Source organism: Alexandromys fortis, unplaced genomic scaffold (assembly GCF_014885135.2).
Source record: "Alexandromys fortis isolate MF-2015 unplaced genomic scaffold, M_Fortis_MF-2015_v1.1 scaffold_140, whole genome shotgun sequence".
NCBI classification, from domain to species: Eukaryota; Metazoa; Chordata; class Mammalia; order Rodentia; family Cricetidae; genus Alexandromys; species Alexandromys fortis.
The window spans coordinates 4,325,342-4,344,699 of NW_026068048.1; the positions used below are offsets into that span (position 1 = coordinate 4,325,342).

At 47.4% G+C, this 19,358-nt stretch overlaps 1 protein-coding gene across 1 annotated transcript in view; it reads left to right on the plus strand.

Moving 5' to 3' along the window:
- Nucleotides 1-19,358, plus strand: part of Pepd (peptidase D) — a 134,437-nt gene that overhangs the window by 50,890 nt on the left and 64,189 nt on the right. The window contains exons 8-9 of the mRNA XM_050119289.1: nucleotides 7,233-7,308; nucleotides 9,398-9,444. Coding sequence (XP_049975246.1) covers nucleotides 7,233-7,308; nucleotides 9,398-9,444 — 123 coding nt within the window. The remainder of the gene's footprint in view (nucleotides 1-7,232; nucleotides 7,309-9,397; nucleotides 9,445-19,358) is intronic.

The window sequence follows — 19,358 nt, forward strand, 5'->3', positions numbered from 1 at the left end:
CTGAAGGTTTTTCTCATGTGTTTATTGGCCATTTTGTATGCCTCCTTTTCAGAACTGCCTGCTCCATACATTGCCCATTTATTGATTGGGCCATTTATCCTTTCAGTCTTGTGGTGATTTGAAAAAAGATGGCCCCCAAAGGGAATAGCACTGTTAGGTGGTGTGGCCTTGTTGAAAGGAACATGCCACTGTGGAGATGGGCTGATGGCAGAAGTTTCAAAATAATCCCACACTAGTTCAGAATTACATATAATAAAGGGTTATTTATTTATGGGAGACTTACAGATCACTGTCCTAGATCACAGTTCTCTGCGCCAACAGGGAACAGGAACAGAGTCCAGCAGCTGGAAGTGAGAGCCGGAAGCAAGAGAGTAAGCACAGGCTTTACAACTGCATTTATAGTATGAGATGATGCCCAAGTGGGCTGGTATCTTAAAGGCTACTGGCTGAAGGAGCTGAAGGAGCTCCCACAGTAGCAGGCTTTGAGGTCTCGTATATGCTCAAGTCACTCCCAGTGAGTTGGTTCACTTCCTGATAACCTGCATATCAAGATGTAGAACTCTCAACTCCTTCTCCAGCACCATGTCTGCCTGTATGCCGCCATGTCCCACCATGATAATAATGAACTAAACCTCTGAATTGTAAGCTACCCAGTTAAATGTTTTCTTTTATAAGAGTTGCCATGGTCATGGTGTCTCTTCATGTGATAGAAACCCTAGTGAAGACAATTTTACTTTTTATTTTTTAAAGAACACTGGGTAGAAACCCTTTCGGGTGAATTTTCTGCCACTTTATAGGCTGTCTCAGTCAGTACACATGTAGAGCCTCTGTGAAAATCAGTGTGGCAGTTCCTCAAAAACACAATAGAACTAACTACTAACTACTGTATGATCCAACATTTACAGACACACCTGACACCCGTGTTTATTGCTGTACCTTTCACAACAGCTGTTCTGTGGAATCAACCCACCAGCAGCTGAAGAAAGAATGTGGTGTGTGTACACTGAGGAGCTTGACTCAGCGACAAAGGATGAAATGGTGTCATTTGCAGGAAAATGATGGAACTGGAGATCATATCAAGTGAAATAGGCAAGGCTCAGAATGGGAAATATCACACCACACAGCCCCCTCCTATGTAGAGTTTAGATTAAGGTTTGGTGTGTGGGGGAAGAGTGTGGTGTGGGAGGGTAGGGAGTTGTGTGGTGTGTGTGTAGAAGGGGGACTAGGAAGAGGAAGTGATCCAGCAGTAGAGCAAGAAAGGACAGTGGGAAGGTGGGCATGACAAGGCACATTACACACATACCTGCATGAAACTCGGCACGATGGACGTGCCTTTGGTCCACTCACCGGGGAGGCTGAGTCAGCCAGAGAGTCATGAGTTCAAGGATGGCCTGCACTACTATAAAAAAAAAAAAAAAGTACAAAAATATCAAAGCGAAGCCCATCATTCTGTATAATTAATATATTCTTTCTTTCTTTCTTTCTTTCTTTCTTTCTTTCTTTCTTTTTTTTTTTTTTAAGAGAGATGGTTCCTCTAGTGCAGAATAGTACAGGGAAGGTAGACTGAAGACCAGCCATGCACCCTCCTGACATCCCTCACAGCACTGCTTTTAGTGCTGTGGTTCCTTGAGCTCTTCCCTGGGTTCTGTTTGCCAATTGGCCACACACAGGGCCCTCCTTTGTGACCTGCTCTGTGCACTCTGCATCATCTTCCTTTCCCTCATAAGCCAAGCCTGCAGGAAGCCCCCCATCACATCCCATGATGCTCTCCTCATCTCCGACTCTGAGCATGTATTTTTGGTTAGGATTCTTACCATTTCCTCTGTGCTTTATTGAACCGTAAATCTTACATGTTTGGGATGAGACAATAACTGTAAAAGGTAAAAATAACAAAAATAAAAATGAGCAAACCACAAAACTGGGTTTGCGTAGACATCACCGTGACTGTGGTCTATGCAGAGCTTTGGAATGTTTCCCAGCTGGCAGTGCCTTCTTGTCCTGGCATCACCATCCAACCTTCCTCAAGGACAGACTTCTAGTAGCAAAGCAAAGAGATTTTTTCCCCCTGCATAGCCACCACCGTAGACTTCCAGGGCTTGCATGGAGCTCTGCAGCAGAGCCCTTGCGTAGTACACACAAGGTCCTGGTCCCAACCCCAGAACTGCAAAGAAGACAAGTTCTTCCGTATTTTAGTTTATTCCCCTTTGGTACATCTTTTTTTTATCCCCCAATAAACCCCTTTCGTTAAGGTAAAAGTAGCATTTGTATGCTTTTAAAGGTTAGGGAACAACATAGCTAGAGCAAGGAAAGGATGTGTGGGGAGAGGGCAGTTAATGGGCACCAGGGTGCAGCTGGAGAGACAGGACTGAGAACAACCACCTGATTGCTTGGAATTAGCCACTGGGAAGGAGTTTTTGAATATTTTTAGTATAAAGAAATGATATGTAGCTATGTATGGTGATGCGTACCTGTGAACCTCGCACTTGAGGAGCAGAGCGAGGAAGATGGCAAGTTCAAAGCCAGCCTGCCTAGTCTATATAGCAAGACTCTGTCTCAGAATAGAATAAAATATAATGGAAAAGATGTATGCCTGAGGGTTTTTTATAACTTGCTAATTATACTGATAGGATCATTAAACATATTGAAATGCCTTGTTGTACCCATAACTATGTAATTTGTGTGCCTGTGTAAAACAGGTTAATAAGGAGTGGCTAGGGAGATGGCTTAGCAGTAAAAAGCGCTTGCTGCTTGTGCTGCCTAGTTTTATGTCAGCGTGATACTAGCTAGAATCAGTTTAGAATAGGAACCTCAATTGAGAAAATGCCCCCCAATACACACACCAAATCTGTGCCTACGGTCAAGCCTGCAATGTTTTTGTTCGTGTGTTTGTTTTTAATTGGTGATAGATGAGGGAAGGCCCAGCTCACTGGATGGTTCCACCCCTGGACTGATAGATAGTCTTGGGTGCTATAAGAAAGCCATGGGGAGTGAACCTGTGAGCAGCACCCCTCCCTGGCCTCTGCATGGCTCCTGCCTCCAGGTTTCTGCCCTTAATTCTCTGGATGCTGGACTACAAGCTGTAAGATGAAATAAACCCTTTCCTCCCCAAGTTGCTTTTGGTCACAGTGTTCTGTTGCAATAATAGAAACCCTAAGACCTTGTTCTTGCAGAGAAACCTGGGCTCAGTTCCTGCACCTATCAGGGAGCTTATAAGCACCTGTAACTACAGTTCCAGGAGACCCAGCATCCTCTACAGGCTTCCTCAGGCACCTGCACACATATGACGTGCATACATATGCTCAGGCACACATATATACGTACATAAATCTATAAAATATGCTACTGATGAAGCCTTTTTTTTTTAAGTTAGGTGGTGGCGCATGCCTTTAATCCCAGCACTCGAGAGGCAGAGACAGGCAGATCTCTGATTTCGAGACCAGCCTGGTCTACAAGAGCTAGTTCCAGGACAGGCTCCAAAGCTACAGAGAAACCCTGTTGAGTCCCCCCTAAAAAAATAATAGTAATTATAAGCAGTAATTTCCCCACTTTCCTTGACACACCCAGTGTGGTTCCCGTATCTTCCCTGGATGTAGTAACATTTTCTTACCCATGATTCTTAGTCATCCTTCTGCTACTGTGACAAACTCCCCTGCCCCACAAGATATTCAATGTCAAGGAGGAAAGGCTTGTTTCAGATCCATTTTCAGAGGTCCATGCCGCTCTGGGTCTGTGGTAAGGCCAGATATGTGTTTTGAAAGAGAGCTACTCAAGCCAAGATCAAGAGAGAAATAACTAGCCACCCAGTTTCTCCTGACCACCACACCTTCCTCCATTTCTGTCCTGCCCACTCGGTAAAGGTTCTACCATGCTCTGTGTCACTGCAGGCTGGGGCTGAGGCTTTAGTATTGGCCTCTAGGGGGACAGCTAAGGTCCAGACGATAGTCCTGACTTCTCAGAGGGGTGACTGCAGTGTGGCAGAGCATTCTGCCATCTGCATTCGCGTTGGCGGCATTTAGTGTGCTCCTTCACATCCATGTTGCTGCAGCCTGGACATGAGATCTAGCGGCACTGTAAGTGCAGGGTATGTGCTGGGATACATTGGAGGACTGCACTGCATGAAGATGCAATAGTCCTGAGTTAGCCTGCTCCATCTTGAGACTCCAGCTTCCAATTGCACGGGGAGGTTACATTGTGCACCGTGTTACCCTGACAGCCCTGTGAGTCACTATAACTCCTGTGCATCTGGGTTAGCCCAGAGTTTTATTTGCCTTTTTCTTTTGTTGAGAGGGAAACTGTGTGTCTCCTTCAGCACATCACTAAGCATTCTTAGGCGTCTTGCATCTCTGTGTGGAAATGAACCCACCTAGTACTCGTGGATGCTCTCAAAGCCACATACTCTGAGCACTGAGTTTATTTGCTTGACTTGCTGGTGACCTTACCTTCTGCTGCTTGTCAGAACAGTGACATTTTCTGAAAACATCCCAGGGGTTGACGAGGTGACTCAGTGGCTAAGAATGCATACTACTATAAGACCTGAGTTCCTAGCACCCACATCATGGCTCACAACCACCTGTAACTCCAGCCAGGTGGATTCAGCGCCCTCTTCTGGTCTCCATAGGCATCGACACTTGTGTACAAACCCCCACACAGACATCCTCATAATTTAAAATAACAATAAAAATAAACCTCAAAAGTATCTTATTATGTCCATTCATCATCTGATTTGCTGATGTGTGCCTGGAACTATATATCACATTCCTGAACTTTTGAATAGTTGAACATGACATTTCTGTTGTATTTGATCTGTAGTTTGAGTATAGAGTTCCTGTTTTGTGTGGAGTGTAAGGACAAGAAAGCCACTGAGGCAGAGTGGGCCATACAGCCTTTGATATTATTTGGCTAAGTCTCAGTTTACCTGACTGCAAAATGGGAATGAAGACATCTTTTTAGGCTAGGTTCCCTGGAAAACTGATCAGAAAGTGTACTGAGGAGGGCCCTTGGTGAAGGAACAGGCGTGGACTGGGCTATAGACACATGCATACCTAAGCTGAACCCACCAGCAGCATCCCCAACTGAAGTAAGGGGGCATTGAGACTCCTGCAGATGACTGGTTGGCTACCAGTTCTCTCGGCTGTTGGGAGTTGAGTGCCGTGGTGCCTGATAGGGTGAGTTAGGCAAAGTAGTTGCCATGCAGGGACCTGCATAAGTAAAACCCTGGCAAACAATTTAAAAAGAAAGGAGACTGTGTTTATTTTCTAAGTTGTGTCCATGTTTGTTGATGGGCTGTAGATGCTTTGTTTGGAAATATAGTTATCCTCCATTTCCACGGGTTCAGCCAACCACAGTGGGGAAGAATTCTAGAAGATTCTAAAACCCAATACTTGAAACTGCTGAGCACCATGTTGAATCAAATCTCAAGGAAGACATGGGGACGGCCTGGTCTAGCCTCTGCTATCCCCTGGACTGTCGGTCCTGCTCCAGCACTGTTTTTGTGCACACTGTTCATGTGCTCTGTGGTGAGTCCTGTGGTGGCTGTCTCACTCCTGTCAGTCACCTTTGCGTCCATGTGACCAAAAGACCTCACAGAGCCACTGGAAGGAGGGGGGGATTTGTCTGGTTCACGATTTCATCTGTAGCCGTTTGGTCCTGTGCTCTTGGGTGGAGCATCAGGGCAGCAGGAGCAAGTGCTCACTCCCTGGCCAACCAGAAAGGAGAGAGAGCTCATGGGAAATAGTGGTATGCTTTAAGGGCCCGCCCCAGTGACCTGTCCTCCATTTAGTCCGTACTTAACATTCTCCCCCAAATAGTGCTCTGTCTGGAGAGCAAGTAATCAAAACATAAGCCCCGCCCCCAGGACACTTCAGATCTAAGCCACTGTGTAGTAGACTTCCAGAGCCCCATTTTCTTGTCATTTCTACTTGAACCGTGCATAGCACCCCTCACTGTGCATGTCCTTTGTGTTGGGTAAGCCAAGTCATCAGGAGATGGCCCTGAGTCCAACAGGACATGTGGAGGCTGTGTGCCATTAGTGGGCTTGCGTGTAACTGGGGTCCCAGGAGCAGTCCCTGTGAGAACTGAAGGGTGGAGTACTGCGGGTGAGGGCAGCTCATCTAAGGCTTCGGGTGAGCAGTGTGGATGAGGCGGCAGCTCTGCTTTTCTCTCTGCTCACGGGCCAGATCCAGCTCTGGCAGGTGCCCGGCACTGCTCTTGGTGCTTTCCAAATGCAGGGCTCTGCTGGGCACACACCTACTGGAGAGTTTGAGGCCAGCCTGGGCTACATAATGAGACCTGTCTTAAAAACAAAAAACAACAACAAAAAACAATTCTTTAATTCTCACAGCAACCCTTTGGACAAACAGACGAAGAAAACAAGGCAAAGAGTGGGGTGTCTCAGCCACAGCTGGGGTGCAGTGGGTCGCTGGTCTGTCTGCCAGTGCACTTAGTACCTTCCATGCCCATGGAGCTGGTGTTAGTTACTTCAGATGGTGGAGCAGAGAACGAGCATTTGTTCCTTTTACATGCGTCTTACTTAGGGATAGGACTGCAGCAGGGCCTGGAAACTCGGCACACCCAAGCTGACACATTACCAGGAGTTCGCTGTGAGCTCCCCAGATGCCTCTGGAATTGCCTTGTAGGAGACTCCTCAGGGTCCTCTGCTGATACGTCTTCGCTGCCTCTCTCCTCTTGCCTTCCCCAGGCTCCTGGTCTCTGCAGACCAGCTGCTTCCATGCTGTACCTGCACACAGGGTCGAAAAACCCACTGTCCCCATCGTCTCTTACTCCCCGACCCTGTCTTGGTCAAGGATCTGAATCACATGGTACACCTGGGCTGCCCCAAGGGCTAGAACAGGGCAGACCCAAGGGGTACCTTTGGTCAATGGGGCAGGTCCCCAGGATGCCAGCAGCACCTTGATTAAGGCCCAGCACCTCTGCCATATAGATTCTGTTCTCCTTCTGGGAATGAGGAATTGTAGCTCAAGCAGGCAGGATGGGCCCTCAGCAAGCTGCCGGCAGCCATCATCCCTACAGGCTGCCTGCACGTGGCAGGAGCCAAGGACAGGCGCAGCTGCTCTGGTCCCCCAGGTTTTCTTCTGGATAGATCAGGATCACACACTGTTGTGGGTGTTGGGCCTCTCTGGCATAGCTCCTGGAAGTGGTGGTCAGTCTCTTTGGGGAGGTCTAGGCCCTGCCAGGACACTGACTTGGCTCTTTCTCTCTTTCTTTCTCTGCAGTCGGGTGTTCAAGACGGACATGGAACTAGAGGTTTTGCGCTACACAAACCGGATCTCCAGTGAGGCCCACCGTGAGGTGAGTTGGGTACCAGCTCTGGTTGGGCAGAACAGTAATGACCTTGCCATTTGCTGGAAAGGAAGGCTGTATTCAGGCTCACAGTCTGTCATGGTCACTCGTGGAGGTGGGTGACTCCACAGTGGTGGAGCTTATCAACTAGGGTGGGTAAGAGAGACTTGGGTGGAAGTGAGGCTGGACTGTAGCCCTCAATGCCAGCTCATCAGCACCCCTTTCCTCCCAAAGGCTCCACAGCTCCCCCATGCAGCACCACCCACTGGAGACCAACTGTTGAAACACACCAGTCCATAGGGGACATTTCACATCTAAGCATCACAGACTGCATCGCTGTGGGCAGGAGAACTGTTAGGGAGATAAATGTTAGTGACCAGAGCCTGGACGCCAAGGCAGGAGGTTTCTCTCTTTCTTGGTGGGTGCAGGGAAGGGTTGAAGAGCCTCTGCTCCTTCCATCTTGAGGCACCTACCTCCATAAAGGTCATCATCCCAGTCCTCAGGAACTGTCCCAACCAAATGCTCCTACTTCCAAGAGAGCAGGGCTCTCCTTCCTGGCATGCTGTTGTTTCCCAGTCATGTTAAAGCATCTTTTGTCTGTAACTGTAATTTCCACTCCTATCAAGTGTTCTGTTGTTGCAAAGAGACACCATGATCATGGCAAGTCTTATAAAAGAATTTAATTGTGTTAACTTGCAGTTCCAGAGGTTTAGTTCATTATCATCACGGCCGAGAACATAGTGGCACACAGGCAGACATGGTGCTAAAGAAGTTGAAAGTTCTACATCTGGATCCAGAGGCAGCAGGAAGAGAGAGACTCTGGGCTTGGCATGGGCTTCTATAACCTCAGAGCCCACCTCCAGCCATACACTTCCTCTAACTAGACCACACCTTCTAAACCTTTTAAAAAGTACCGCTCCTTGGTGACTACACATTCAAATCTATGAGCCTATAGAGACTATTCTTATTCAAACCACAATACCACAATCTTTTTTTTCTTATTTTTTAATTTAGATTATTGTTTATTTGTGCCTGTGAATATTTGCATGTGTGTCTGTGTAATACATGTGCATATGAGTGCAGTGGCTTTGGAGGCCAGAAGAGGGTGATGGATCCTTTGGCGCTGGAGTTACAGTTGTGAGCTGCCCAGTGTGAGCAGTGAAATCCGAACTCCAGTCCTCATGAATGAGCAGCAAGCACTCTTTAACCACTGAGCTGTTTCTTCTTTTCTTTTTGTTTTGAAAGACAGGGTCTTGCTATGTATCCCAGGCTAGCCTTGAGCTTACCATGTAGCCTAGGCCGTCCCAAAATTACGATCCTTCCACTGCACCTCTGGAGTGCTGGTATTACAGGTATGCTTTACCAAGTCTACCTACCCATCACCTGTTTTCCAAAAACATCTTCACCTGTGACAGAAGCCAGTATTTCAAAGCCACTCAAGGTGTCTGGGATAGCCTGCCTGCTCAGAGACCATCACAGCTTGGTGACAGGGATGACAAGGATGGTTGAAAGGCCAAGTAATCTCTTGTCCCAGCGAATTTCTCTGTAAAGAAAAATTAGACAAAAGAAAATAAATAATAAATAAAATCCATCCTTCCTTCCTTCCTTCCTTCCTTCCTTCCTTCCTTCCTTCCTTCCTTCTTTCCTTTCTTTTCTGAGGCAGGACTTCTTTGTGTGGCCCTGGCTGTCCTGGAACTTACTCTGTAGACCAGGCTGACCTCAAACTCACGAGATCCTCCTGCCTCTGCCTCCCAAGTGTTGGGATTAAAGGAATGTGCCACCATCGCCCAACATAAACCCTTTCTTAATATTCAGGATTTGCCAAACGTCTTGGTCAGATCTTTTGTCTTTAGGTTGCTGGCCACCTGCAAGCCATAGCATGGCGTTTATCAGCTTCCAGATGAACGTGCTCCGCAATGGTTTAAATAAACTCTGCTAAAAGGTCCAATTTGTCACTTTTCTGCACCACTGTGCATGGATCTCCCCTCCTTTTTTTTCTTTTAAAGAAGAGCTTTTGAAACAGTGTTATACATTATTTATAAGGCCGTGTTAGTTATCTGCTTAATACAAATGTCTTTGCTTAATACCCACACTCTAGGTAATGAAGGCGGTAAAAGTGGGAATGAAAGAATACGAGATGGAAAGGTAAGCTGTGAGTCTCTGCGTAAAGATTAAAATGTAAAAAACCCCAGCTATTTATGTTCTCCAAGCAAGTAACAGATGAGGGGCTGGCGCACTGCGTGCAGACCAAGTGGGGATTATGTGCGGCACCGGGATCCTGGGCGGCGATTATGGTCCCTCTGGTGGTGGCCACCTCTCTGGCTCCTGGCAGAGTGTTTGATGGTAATGGGCCTTGATAACTTTCCAGGCTGGTTTAGTGTCCCATCATTCCACTCTTGGACTTTGGTTTCTGTAATTTGTTGGGGGGAAACTTTACTAAATAGCCGCTATTGTGCCTCCAAAAGCCACTAGTAAAACAGCTTGCCGTTTTTATGTGTAAGCACCACCATTATGTCTGCTGTGCTCTGGCGACTGGGTCAAGGGATGGTTAAGTGGCTCATAAAGCACCCTGGAGAGCTCTACCCGCCTTCAGCTCCAATTAGACTTGCCACACGCAGGTTGGCATGCCCGGGTGCTTCCTGGGGCTGCCTAGCCCTGCTCCAGGACCCAGGGGTGGACTTACTGCTGCCCATGCTCAAGGAATCCCTTGGCTCAGATCAGACCCACCCACCCACATCCTGGGTCTCCCACTGGTGACTACACCACTGGAAGCTCTGGGAAGTGACACTGGAGACATGAGTCACCCTACCCATCCCAGGTCCCCTGTCCTGGGAGGTCCTCATGTCACTGGTGTCCTGTACTCCGAGGGCTTCAGGTACTTCTTGATAAAGGATTATTATAGAGACCACCTGACCACACCCAGATCTCTGGCTCCTTTTTTTTTTTGAGACAGGATTTCCCTATGTAGCCTTGACTATTCTGGAACTCGCTCTTTAGACCAGGCTGGCCTCAACCTCACAGAGATCCACCTGCCTCTGCCTCCTGAGTTCTGGAATTAGAGGCATGCACCACCACCATACAGCCCAATTTCTTATTAATTAACCTAGTCTTGAACTTTTAGCTTCCAAGATTATAAACTATACAAACCTCTTTGCTTTATAAAATAGCCTGGCCTGGGTATTTTATTATAGTAACAGCGGAAGGACTACCATGCACCCCACACCCATGGCCTTGCCTGCTACATCGGTGTCAGGAGCAGCACCGAGGCCCAGGTGGAGTCAGCAGTGGCCAGCATGACACATCTGTCCACTGTGGGCTTACAGATGGAGTTCTTTTTTAGAGTTTAACCCGGAAGGGTGAGTTGAGTGTCTCTGGTTCTCTCTTCTTGCCCTGAAGGGCACGGAATTGTTAAAATGGCTTTCCTCTGCTGATGTGATGTCCCAGGAGGGGTCATGTAACAGCTGTCCATCAAAGCTGAGGCTCTGTCTCACCAAGGACACTGGGGAAGGGCGTGCACAGTCTCTGATTGCAGTTTGCACAGCATTCCCCGTCACTCCTGAAGGATCTGAGGTGAGAAAAGAGCTGCTAGCCCAGGGAGGGAGGAGGACCAATGAGTCCCTCAGACTGGCACTGCCCCAGAAACCTGTTCTCAGTTGAGTTGACTCATAGTGACCCATAACAGATGCCTCAAATAAAAATAGCCAAGAAATCAGAGCAAGAATAGCTTACCTCAGTGTGGGCCCTCACAATCTCTGCCTGCCAGACAGCTGTGCCCTGTGCTGTTGGGGGTTGGCTCTGGAAGGGACCCTGAGACACTCTTCCCTTAGCTCCTGACCCTAACCCTGCTGCAGCTATTAGCAGGGCTACATGGGCTTTGGGTCTGTGACAAGGAATATCTTGGTATAATGGAGGGCTCTTGTTTTTCAGAAACCTACAGGACTAGTAATAGCATAACGACCCCAGAGGTCTTCATCCATTGTTGTTCAGTTCTGTGTTTGTGGTTTGGTCTGCTGGCATATGTGAACAGCCCAGACATCATGTCATTTCCCGTGTATGTATTTCAGGAGGTTTCTCAGTCAGTGAGACTTTTCCCTTTCTGTAACCACCCCGCCATTATCCCATCTAACCAAATTAGCAGTGTAAGCAGATTTCTGTACCTGAGCTTCCTGCATCACAGATTCAGCCGCCTGCCATCTGTGGCTGGGGCATACCTTTTTTTCTTTTAGCATGAATCAGTAAGTGAACATGTACAGACCTTTCGTTGTCATTTTTCTCTAAGCCACACAGTATAACAGCCGTTTGACATAGTGCTGGGCCTTATAAATAACTTCCAGTTGAACTGAAGTATAAGGGAGATGTTTGGGTACAAAGGATTTGGCCATCCGGGGAGTCTGGTTGGTATCCACAGGGTTCTTAGAGCCAGCCCCCTTCTTCTTCCCAAGACTGTCTGTGATTTAGTTAGTTGGTGTACTGTGTGTGAAGGTGCATGCACACCTGAGCGTGTCTGTGGAAGTCATAAGATAATCTCTCTGACCCTTGAGTCCTGGGGATCCCCCTGCTGTGGGTCCTCTGGAAGACAACCCAAGCCCTCCCTCCAGTGCCCTGACTGTAGTTTCTTAGTGTTGTCATTTGCATTGGTCTGCATTGCTGTGAAACTGTTTTTTTAATTTTGAATTTGTTTTCTTTAAGCTTAGATTCAAACAGAGCCTTCACATTGTACTATGCTGTTGAATCCTTTTGGAGCTGAACCTGGGGAGAGCTTTCAGGCTTCCTTGCCTTGGTGTCTAGATCCCTGAGTTATGGATAGCCTGAAGCTTGGCTGGCATGCTGGGAGATGTCTGACCAGGAGCACAGAGGGTGCCAAGTGGACAGATTTCCATGATGACCAGGTGGTTCTCTAACGTGTACAATGTGTGCCACATCCACCTGTGTCCCCAATAGACTATCTAGAATTCTAGATTCTAGAGTAGTGGTTCTCAGCCTGTGGGTTGCAATCATTTTGGTGGTGGTGGGGGGGGGGGAGGTTGTCACATATCAGATACCCTGCATATCAAATATTTAATTACAGTTCATAACAGTGGCACAATTACAGTTATGAAGTAGCAGTGAAATAATCTTATAACCGATTAGGGGTCACTGTAGCATGAGGAACTGTATTAAAGGGTCACGGTGTTAGGAAGGTTGAGAACCACTGCTCTAGAGGAAAATAGTGTTTGTCCTGTGAGACTCAGCTAGTGGGAGCACCTGATCATTGGGCCTCTGAGATCTTAGTGTAAAGGGACTGGTGGAAGTGGGCGTGCCCAAGGGAAGAGTGGAAGCAATGGTAACCAGAATGAGATGAAAAGTCTACTCATGAAGCAGTAGGAAGATATTTGTCCATGGGTGTCATCTCATCTGAGGATGTGTGCCTACATTTCAAAAGGGCACACCTCTGCCCCGTGAACATTTCTAGCCATGAATTGGACTAATTCTTAGTCCCAAGCTCTCTTCCCACAGGCAGGCCTGTCTGTCACAGCCTAGGTCACTTTCTGGCTCCATTGCATAGTCTGCATTCATGAGAACCCGAAGATGCCTCAGGAGCCGTGTCTCATCTTCCAGTACAGTAGCTGGTGTCAGGAAACATGTCTGAGTTGTTTGGATGGATGCTTGGGTGGAGGGAGAAGAAAAGGATCTGAGCTATTTTTCTACCACCCTGCATGCCACTGGAGACTTGAGAATTACTTTCCTAAATTAGAAACCAAAGCCTTCTAAAGCAGGTGTTGTTGGCTACCCAGGGGACATGGCCCTTTTAACACAGGCTGGACTGCTGCCCAGGGTGGCCCAAGTGTTATGTGGGCAGTGGACTCAAAGTGGGACCAAAAGGAAGTGAACTTCCTTTTTGTGTGTGCTGATGGAACCCTGCACTCATGGTGGGTATTCCTCAAACCTGCTGGCCACACAGAGGGGCTGGGGGTAGGCAGAAAGACTGTAAGCCAGGACTGGAGGCTGGGTGGAGGATGGCAGTGCCAGGACAAACAACTTCACAGATTCAGAGATGCCAGCTAGAGACCACATTCTAAGCCTTGTCCCCCCCCCTTTTTAATTATGAGAGATTTAATATACAATCTTGAAGGCATGTTTAAAAAAGCGTAAGCTAGCTGATGTCATTTGTGAAGACACCACCTTCTCCTCTGCGCTTCGCCTGCCAGCAAGGAAATGAAAATCATTTTCCAAAATTGAGGTGCAGTAAATTGTGTTAAACCAATAAGATGTTAATGTTTGGACAAATCGGGCTCACCCACCATCCGACTCCAGGCCCAATCAGGCGGTCCGTTTTACCACCTCGTATTATTTAATGTTAGTGGCGTAACCGGCTTGTAGCCGGCTGGCACCGGGCTGGCAGCTGAATCAATTACCTGCAAACACTAATTTAGAGCATGCTCAATTGGCTGTGTAAGCAGGTCCCGGTTCACATTTAGTACAAGGAGATTAATAACTTGATGCCATTGACAGCCTGGGACCTTAATTGGGATTGCTGTCTCCCTCACTTCCAGCTGTGAGGGGGCCGTTTGGGGCTCTCAACAGCTAGGGGAGGGGTAGTGTGAGTAAAGACAGGTTCTGTGGGTATGACCTTGTTCCCATGGCCTTGCCCCACCCCAATCCTCTCCCCTCCTGCAGGCATCCCTCTTAGCAGACCCTCAATCCTGTCTGGAACCCTTCCACTAGGTCTGGGTTTTTCTGGGTTCCCATCACAGGCAATGGCTCACAGTGGTAGCCTCCTGTTTTCTTTTAGGCCCGTGTTAATGAAGAACTTGCCCAGCTGTGCCTTTTTAAAATTAAAGTCTTATTGCTTTTTCCTGCCCTTTGGACAGATGGAGTGAGTCATGTGTCATTTGTCCTCAGGGTGCCCGTTGGGTCCGAATTTGGGGAGCTGGGGTAGGAACATAGCCTGAGGGACTCCATCTCTTCATCACACACATGCCACACCCCTAGACACACTAGACACTGCTATCTTTCACACACATCCCTACACCCCCACGTATACACCATGCAAGCATGTCTTCTGTATGCCCACTGTGTACACACTGCACACATCACATCTACACACGCTAGCGTACTCCCGTCATACATCACGTAAATACACATAAACCCCTAGTGGCCCCCTAACTTCACCCCCCAGTTTATCCAGTCCATCCAGGTCCCCAGGTGCTGGGGCAGTGGCGAAGAGTCCAGTATAGCAAGGATTCAGGTTGCAGAACCCTAGCCATATTTGCTTTAGGCAGCTCAGGTTCTTTGTGGGTAAGGATTAGGAACTTTAGCTCCAATAAGGACAGGAGGGAGGCTGGAGAGCCTGTAGGCAAAGCCCCACTTCTTCTCCCTGAGGTCCGAGCTGCAGGGGAGCAGGCAGCCTGCAGCACATGGACTCTATGAGCCCCAGTGCACCCCTCACTGGGTAGGCAAGCCCTGGCTGCTCTGACAGATTCCCGGAGTCATGAGCTTTCTCAGGTTCTCCTCTTCCTTATTTCCCCCCTCCTCCCCTCCCCCTTCCCTCTTCTTCTCCTCCTCCTCCTCATTTCCTCACCTTCCTCTTATTTCTTTTTTGTTTTTGTTTGTTTTGTTTTTTGAGACAGGATTTTTGGGGGGGGGGGGTGTAGCCCTGGCTGCCCTGTGTAGACCAGGCTGACCTTGAACTCACAAAGATTCACCTGCCTTTGCTTCCCAAAGGTGTGTGCCACTACCACCCAGCTTTCTTATTCCTTTCTTGTGTCTTGTGGAAATGAAACATAGGACCTTGGACACAGGCAGAACACTACCACTGAGCCATAACCCCAGCCTTTGCTTCTTTTCAAAATCTTACTATGTAGCCCAGGCTGACATGAAATTCAAAAGCCTCCTTGGCTTGCCCCGCCCCCCACCAAGTGCTGATTTTAGACATTCATCACTGTGCCTAGATACTTGCTTCCCTGTTCATCAGTCCCTGTAAGCACACCACCATCATCTCTGAAGAATGACCTGTGTGCCCACACTGCCCTCCTCTTGTTCTGCTGTCTTTACTGGGCATGAGGTCAGACCTGGCTTTGTGTGTCCATAGCCAGAGTTGGAAGTCCTCATGAGTCATTCAACAAGATTTGGTTTTGTTGGTGATATGTGTCTCTGATAGGTACTTCCTTCCTGGAAGGTTCTGGAGATGCCCAGGTTCCCAATAAGGTACATTCTGACCTAATCTGGCTTCAGCCTGAGCATAACTGGGCACCAGTGAGGTTGTCCTTAGTTTACTGTTGTCCCCTCCCTTTTAAAAGATAGTTGGGTTTTGTGAAGAAGGAGGTTCTGGGGACAGGTATCGTGAGTGAGCAGGCTGTCTCAGACCTGGGCCCCATGGAAGAGATGATTGATTGATTGATGGCCCTTCTCTGTGAGCCTGGTTATTGTCCATATCAGACACAGGTGCACTCAGCTGAGAGCTGTGTTATGGCTCATTTAAAAGGGATAGCCCGCCGAGAGCCCGCATCTGGGTATGGAAAACCCTTCATGGCCTTGGTGGCCTGGTGTGGATTTCTTGCCCATACTTCCTTGGTAGTCTGCCATGACAGAGGTCAGCAACACCCCCATCCCACCTCGCCCGGAGTGCACACAGGCATTCGTGGTCAAGTGATGAACTAGTTCAGGCTTTGGAAACAACACCAATTGAAGCATCCTTTCCAGTACTAGAGGTGCCCCCGCCCCAGAAACTCAGTGAGTACCCAGTGGGTACCTTGTGGACCTGCAGTTTCATCACTTAGGGCGTCTGTTGATTTCAGATAAATGTTATCAAGAGTTCAAGGAAGCTGTCTTCACTACTTGCTTGGAGATTGTATCAGGAAAGGGTGTGGAGTGTTATCAGCTGGCGTTTAAGCATCTCCCTGGTGGGGGAGATATTCAGGAACCTTTCTGTTTTATTTTTTCAAATATCTTTAACATTTTTATTTTATCTCTGTTTATGGGTGTGTCTGTGTGTGGTGTATGTTAAGGAAGGGGTGCCCCCAGAGCCCAGAAGAGGACATCAAATCCCATGGGACCGAAGTTGGAGGTGGTTATGAGCCACCTGATGGGGTTCTGGGAACCAAACTTGGGTCTTCTGTAAGAGCAGGAAGTGCTTTTAAAAGAACAGTTTTAGTCCCAACCCTGTCTTCACCTTTGCTGACGTTGCTATGGAAGCATCACTGATAGTGAGGTTATTGCTAGCTAATCTGCTCTAATTTCCTTAGTTCTCTCCCAGTGTCCTTTTCCTGGCTCGGGAAAGCCTATACAATCTAGTTGTACTGTTCCCTGGAGCTCTTCTGAGCTATGACGGTCCCTCACACTGCCCTTGTTTATGGTGACCTGACAGTTTCAAAGAGTCACGCTTAGACGATGGGAAAGATGTCTCCCCAGTTTAGCCCCTCGGGCTGACAGTGGGGCTGTGTGATACCAGGAAGAAGTTCCGAGGTGAGGTGCCACTGTCATCAGAACAGTGCAAGTCCACGTGCTGTCACATGACACATCCCGTCACCTGCCTTTGTCTGGTTTCTCCCTGTGAGGTCATTCCCATCCCTTCCCTCTCCAGGGTGCTCACTCTGCCAGAAGGCTCTAGGCACAGGCTGCACTTAGGCAGCAGGAGTCAGTTCCCCTCCTCGAGGGGCTGCATGCCTTATTTATGAGGCCTTGGTGCATGGTGCTCTCTTCTCTCCTGGTTATTTATTCAATATTTTATACGTATTTCTATTTAGACTCTTGGATGTTTTATTTTAGATTTTGGAATGTAATCTGGGCCCAGGCTATTCATCTCAATGTTTCAGTCATTCTAACTTTGAGAGTTGAAGGCTCTTTCTTTTGGCTCTTGTGTCCCTTTGATAAACACCTGTCATTTTGCTTTCAGAGCACTCCCTTGGCTTTCTTTCTGATTGCAAGATGCTCCAGGCTCATCTTGTTTATTCTTTGTTCAAGCCCTTGAGGGAGAGTTCCTCTAAGGAATGCTAGTTGCTGTTACTAGAGAATCATGCCAGAAGCCAGGATTGGGGGCTGGAGAGACCTGCTGCTCTTGCAGAGACCTGGGTTTGGGTTCCCAGCACCCACATGGAGGCTCACAGCCATCTGTAACTCCAGTTCCAGGGGATGTGTGGGCACCTGCGCGTGACTCCCCCACATTTATGCATACACATAAAATAATGACTAATTTTTTTTTTTTAAAGAGCGCAACCAAGATTTAGTCGTGGGCACGCCTCGGGTGATTGATAGTAGGCTTCTGCCAGAGCCAGTACAGCTTCCCAGCACACACTCTGCTTTGCCAGGGCACGTTGCTGTTTTAAACTAGCTGAAATTGGGTGGGGAGAGGGAGGGTTGTAGTTTTGTGGTTAGCGTTCCTAGAGACAGGTGTCCTAGGTTTGGGTCCCAGCTGTGTGATGTTGGGCAGGCTGTACCTCAGTTTCCTCCTCTGAAGTCTTTACTAATAATAACCCTTTATAGCCTGGTCAAGTGAACTCAGTGAGTTAGATATTGGTACAGAGAACAGGTCAAATCAGCAACTCTTATTAGCCACCATATGGGGTCGCCTTATTAGCATTCTCTACTTGCATTTTAAACAGTCCCAGAACAGAAGATTTAGCTCCAAATGCTTCTTTTTTCCCACCCCCTACCCCTTAGCCATATTTTAAGATCATAGTTTGGGGCAAGACCACCTCTGCCCCCAAGTTTCTTTCTTGGGGGGAGCGATATATAAAGCTAGGGCTTGACTGTCCCTTGAAAGGATAATAGAGGCTGGGCAGTGGTGGCGCATGCCTTTAATTCCAGCACTTGAGAGGCAGAGGCAGACGGATCTCAGTGAGTTTGAGGCCAGCCTGGTCTACCAAGTTAGTTCCAGGGCATAGGGAAACCCTTCTCAAAACCAGAAAAGAAAGGGAGGGAGGGAGGGAGGGAGGGAGGGAGGGAGGGAGGGAGGGAGGGAGGGAGGGAGGGAGGGAGGGAGGGAGGATGGAAGGGTGGCTAACATCCCTGTGGTGTGGGTGGTGGGTTTTCCTGCAGAGCTGACTGTTCAGGCTCCCCTTGGAAGGTCAGTGCATGGAAGGGTTTTGCTTTCACCAAGGATTTTAAATGATGCATTCTAGTCTCCCAGGCTTAAATTCTCTGCTCCATATCCCTAGTCATATGTCCTTTCACTTCCCCGCTGTGGATCCACGTTCCTCCTCTATTGATGAGTTTGTAACAATTGGATCTGCTCTATTGATCTTTTCATACAGTCTGTTCTTAAATTTCTTTTCTGGTTCTGTTGTTTATTTGACTCATGGATTTCCAATTTCATCATTAACTCCTTTCTCTTCCCTTTCCAAAGTGGCTTTTGAACATCCATCTTTTAACCATTTAGATGAATCTTAGTTCTTTCTCAATTCTCTGGTAATAAATAAATTTGGGCTAGCTTTTTACTATTGAGCACAGCTTTGGTCATATTATAGTGAGTTTTGATTGATTTGTTTTTTGACCCGAGAAATGTACTAATTTGTTTCAGATTGATGTTTTTGGATTTTTCTTGGTTAACTTTTTGTTATTAGTTACTGGGTTTGTCACCATTTGTAATAAGAAAATGTGGTCTTTGTTTAAAAAAAACGAATTAAATTCACTTTAAGATTTTTCTTCCTGTCTTATAGTATTTTTGTCAGTATTTTAAAGAGTACTGAGACTTGTTTAGTTTTTAATTTAGAGTGGATATTTTGGTGCACACCCATTGGGTCTCTAGTCTCATCTGGTTCCCTTCCTCTTATCTCCTTACATTTGCCCTCAGACCAAGAGATATGCTTTATGAGTTCCCCTCGTGAGTGCTGGGTTTGTACGCTCATTTCCGAGACAGGCAGTTGGAGGTATGCAATATGGATGCTGCATGTTATGTGTTCAGTATAGTCCACCTTTTCACATAGTGCAAGAAATCCCTTTTAAACTATTTAATCAGAGCCCTTGATTTTATTTGTATCTGATTTTCTTGTTGGTATTATATGCTTTCTTTGTGTTATAGTTCCTGATGCATCTTTGTTCTTTTGTTTGCTTTGGTTTTGTTGTTGTTGCTGTTGTTTTAT